This window comes from Diadema antillarum, unplaced genomic scaffold, assembly GCF_040938485.1.
Source record: "Diadema antillarum isolate AM-2024a unplaced genomic scaffold, OU_Dant_1.0 seq00000705_RagTag, whole genome shotgun sequence".
NCBI classification, from domain to species: domain Eukaryota; kingdom Metazoa; phylum Echinodermata; class Echinoidea; order Diadematoida; family Diadematidae; genus Diadema; species Diadema antillarum.
In genome coordinates this window covers 813,280-818,142 of record NW_027271610.1, presented here as the reverse complement: position 1 = coordinate 818,142, position 4,863 = coordinate 813,280, and the positions used below count along the sequence as shown (strand labels likewise).

General features: G+C 40.9%; 1 protein-coding gene across 1 annotated transcript; it reads right to left on the bottom strand.

The window, feature by feature from the left end:
* Nucleotides 1-778: 778 nt before the first annotated feature.
* Nucleotides 779-2,098, bottom strand: LOC139737796 (uncharacterized; the record flags this gene model as incomplete). The annotated part of the gene is made up of 3 exons (XM_071648472.1): nucleotides 1,987-2,098; nucleotides 1,592-1,723; nucleotides 779-904 (listed from the first exon to the last, which is right to left on the bottom strand). Coding segments are annotated over exons 1-3 (370 nt in total), but the record flags the coding sequence as incomplete, so codon positions are not given.
* Between the last annotated feature and the right edge of the window lie 2,765 nt (nucleotides 2,099-4,863).

Sequence of the window (4,863 nt, the reverse complement as noted above, 5' to 3'; positions counted from 1 at the left end):
CCTTTTAGTATTAGGTTATCAAGTGGATGTCTGAAGTGTATCCTAGAACATTTTGATAGAAAAGTAATGCGATTGTAGGATAAGTCAAGGAGAGTAAGCTGAGGGTATAAGTTCAAGATTCGGTCGCAGTCAAGTACCTTCACCAAATTTCCATCGAGGTTAAGAGAAGAAGCATTTGGTGCCGAGATTGATGGGATATTCTTTAAGTTGCTGAACGCATACTTCAGTTTTTTGAGGATCGGTGCGTGTAAATCTTGGCTTATTTCTGGAAATGAAAGTTTTGACTTCAACGCAAGTTTTTCAAAGGTGACGTATTTCGCACCTCCGCTGGTTAGTAGTTGGATCAAAAAGCTGTCGGCAACAGTCACTTCCCTCAAAGAAAGATCTCTTAACAGAGGTATAACACAGTGAGTATCATTAAATTCTCCTACAATCCCTCCAGTAATACTGAGGATCACCCTTGCTGCTAGGGCAGCGAAATCCCTGCAGGTGAGTTCAACAGGTGATGTCAGAAACAGATCTACAGCTCTTGTCTGCTTAAGAAAATGAAAGCTCTGAGGTGAGATTGGGTTCCCCTCGCTGCTCCCAACACACACGGTTTCTAGTGGTAGTGAATTTACTGCAGCCAAACCAATACTTCGGATGGGGTTCCGGCACAGATAAAGATAACGAAGTTCTGGACAAAGTTGGGCAAGATTTCCTGGAATCTCCAGAAGCTTGCTATCACTCAGATCCAGTGTCGTCAATAAAGGTAGACGAAATTGAAATACAGAAATACGGGTGTTTTCTAGATATAGTTTAGTGATTTGTGGGGTAGTCAAAAACGCTGACGGATCGATAAAGAAAAGTGGGTTGTTGTTGAGATTTATAAGTGCTAGTCGAGGTGAGATGGGGAATCGGTACACTGCTTCAATGTGGTTATATGACAAAAATAACGCTTCAAGACTAAACACTGCACCAAATGTGTCGATATCGACAAATGCCAGTTTATTTTCAGAAACGTGAAGTGTCCGGAGAAGCCGCATATCTGTAAAAGGATACCAACGCAATAAATGATTTCGGGAAAGATGAAGGAACTCCAGTCTAAGAGGGAAAACTATCCTATCTACGTCGGTTGACGATATTATGTTGTGATGTAAGTTGATAGTTTGCAAATTTGGAGTCTGAAATTGCCCACTAACTGATGATATTTTGTTTTCCTCCAGGCCTATATATTCCAGACTGGGAAGGTTGTCAAAACTCGAGGCTTGAACTGATGTGATTTGGTTGCCTACCAGATCGATGATTCTGAGCATTTTTAGTCCGGAGACGACAGGCACAACGCTAAGTTTGCTGTCCGATACCCTAAGATCTGATAATGACCTTAATCTTATGACATTGTGTAGTGTTTCGACCTGCGATGACATCACGGAGAAGGAGCGAAGAAAGGAGTGGTTACTTAACGAAATAGATTTTTCGGCACTTTCTAAGACAACAAATGTTTCGAGAGTGTGGACGTTTTCCAGAGTTGACACAATCTTAAAATCTTTGTTTGTCCCGCGAACAGAAAGATAATTGAGCCTTCCAAGGCGGGACGAGATAAAGCGGATACTTGGTAGATACAATGTTTGCAAGTTAGGAAATCCATCGACGGAGGAGAGTTCAGTCAATCTATTTCCTTTTAGAGATAAATATGTCATGCTGCTCGGGAAGGCATCAGAGGAAATCCAGGAGATGCGATTATCTTGTAGACGTAACATACGCAGAGATGGCAGTAAAAACGTCCCAGAAACTATGCCTTCAAGTTTGTTTTACCAAGTTCGATCGTTTGCAGTTGAAGGAGATCACTGAAAGACGATTTGTCAACCCTTTCAATCAAATTGGCATTTAAATCTATGGAACGGAGACTAAGTGGAAACTGATCTGCCGTGAAGCGCTTGATCCGGTTAAATGAAAGGGAAAGTTGCTCAAGTTTTGGGACATCTTCTCTTAGGTGTTTTCCAACACCCGAAATGGCGTTTCTCGACAATAGGAGGGACCTTAGCGAGGTATTGTTGCTGAACACAGGAATCTCGGTCAACAGGTTTCCAACTAAGGATAGGGTCTGGAGCTCTCTCATGTTATTGAACATGTCTGTCGGAACATTTCTGAAAGAATTTCTGTTGAGCACGAGCAAATTGGTCGTTGTTAACTGTTCAAAGAGGTCGAGAGAAAGTGTTTCGTGTATTTCCACAAATGCATTCGAAGTATCGCCTTCAAGACATGAAGAACACACGGGGATATTGAATACATTCACGCACGACACACTTTGCCAACCGGAAAAGCACGTACATACGTCACAGATACTCCGCTGCGCAGGTACCGATATCAAAGGACCACATAGCACCAATAGAGTCAGAAGAAACTTGGTAGCGCACAGCCCGTTCTTCAGCATTTTAGTTCCTTGAAAAGTATAAGCCGGAGTAAAATTAAACCACTACAAATAAGTGTAAGTAAAATGGAAATCAGAAATGAGGCGTTTCACTCCTTTTGATGAGTGGTGAATTAAATCGTTATAGGCTGATATGCAGGATCAAGATGTTTGATAGATATTTCATATTACTGTCATTTAGGGCTTACATAATCAAATTACATAATTTAGATACGTGGCATGCGCTTCTTGTATAGGATATAGGACCATTAGCATATCACCTATTCAGCAAACGAGGGTAATTACCTCGAAAAGATCTTACAAAAGACGGTGTATATACCTTAACAGGCATGTATCACATCAATTCATTAATTTGCAATTTTGACAAGTTCATGAAGAGGCAATTGCATCGGCCTATAATGTACAAACCTTGATAACGTCGTCTTGACATGCTTGAATTGGCTCCGAGAACTACCTTAAACCTTGTATTTTCAAGTTTTCTAAAAACTTAACAAACAAGCGATTGAGTTGGGGGTCCGTTTCCCTGTGCAAGACAAGTTAAACCCGAAGATGACAGCAAAGAAATGATACTGTCGACTAGTTGACAGGCTAGAAATGTGTGTGCATATACATCTCAAACTCAAGGGTTTTATAAGTGGTCTATAACACAATTACCATGATCTATTCTTTCGATCAAAGGTACCAAATCATAGCATGATTGATGGAATGCTGATTGATATACGGTCAGGCGGGTGTGGCATAATTATATGAGTTGTACCATACCGCAGAAAGAAGACCTCCAACGGATTTCCGATGATGCTTCTCGCCACAATTCGAGGAGAGTCACCGATCCGGGTTATGCGGAGGAAGAAAAAAAAAATCCAGACCCTGTTTTCATTTTGTCTGTGATCTCCGTGACGCAAATCAATCTTCGTCCATTTAAACAGAAAAAAAAAATGATTCAAACATGAGAAGATTCCTTGAGCTCAGGAAACTTTCAGGGAGAAGGTATCAATACATACAAGAAAAGCTTCACAAAAGGCTCTGCTAATGTTCACTGTGAGACCGTAAACACTGTCCTATATGTTTTTGATTACAAAATGAAAGAGAAAGTCCTCGACAGAAAATGTGTAGAAGTGATGCATTAAGATAATATCGGAAGAAAAAAAAACCCAATAAGAACAATAATGGCATGACAGATTCAAGACCATTTGCATTAATTTGTGATTAGTGAGAATGACACGTCGCACTGATCTCATAGGCCTGACAATCCGTCTGATCCTTGAAAGTGGTCAGTATGTAGCTTCTTCCTCCATCCACCCCCGTAAATATGTAAATGAAGAAAACAATCAAAACATAATTTCCAAAACAAAGGATGGAAACAGGAGGACGTGCAGACCCTGTGACCTTATCGCCAGCATCAATCAAAATGAAGTCGGAAAGCACAAACTAAACAAAAGATTAATTGTACTCAGTAAGTGGGGGAGGAAGTCAATAAATCACTTGAAAGGTAATAACATTGTTTACACCTACACATACATAATTATATAAATATATTTTCTTACGTACTTGAGACTTAGAGAGTAGATGGCTACTGACACGACTTCTATATCACAGGAAGAAGTAAATACCTAAAGAAGTAACTGGCAGCATGTCCATCATCTTCCCCTGTTCGATTATGAACGCCACCCACTAATCTTCCGGGACGAGATTAAGAAGTCTTCAGGAAATCGAGCTGATGGGTTTGCTAATAAATTCATATATACATGTATACTTGAGCTGGCTACTTGAATACCATGTACATGTGGGTGTGGGTGTGTGTGTGCGCGTGTACGCGCGTGTGTGTATGAGAGAGAGAGAGAGAGAAAGAGAGAGAGAGAGAGAGAGAGAGAGAGAGAGAGAGTGTGTGTGTGTGTGTGTTTGTTTTTTGTTTGGTTTGGACAAATTCATGAATGCCATGCCAACAAAGAGGGCGACACAATTGTCTATAGTTCAGCTTTATGAAATCGTTTCTCAGAAATGCGTAAGTAATGCTCTTGTTTGTCTGAGCTTTCTGAACGAATGCTGGATAATTTTCATCTGATATAGTTCATTAAAAACTGCTCATTATAGACACACAGCGACTCGAAAGTCGGGTGTAAGATTGACTTTCTTCAGAACCGTATGTTGCGACACAAAATTGTCGCCCCCTGAAACAGGCGACAATTTGTGCATGGAGCTGACGGCACAAATTGTCTCCCGCCCTCGAAGCACATTTTTGGGGGTAATATCATTCTTGAGATAGTCATTGAAATACCAACACATAACTTACGTGGCTACATCCATGCAAACAAGCCATGTAAAAAGTCACGGTAGGGTTTCAAGGAAGTGTGTATGTGTGCGCGCGCACATGACAATTGACTGTCCGTTCGTGCATGTGTGTGTGTGTGTGTGTGTGTGTGTGTGTGCGTGTGTGTGTGTGTTATTGCATATTT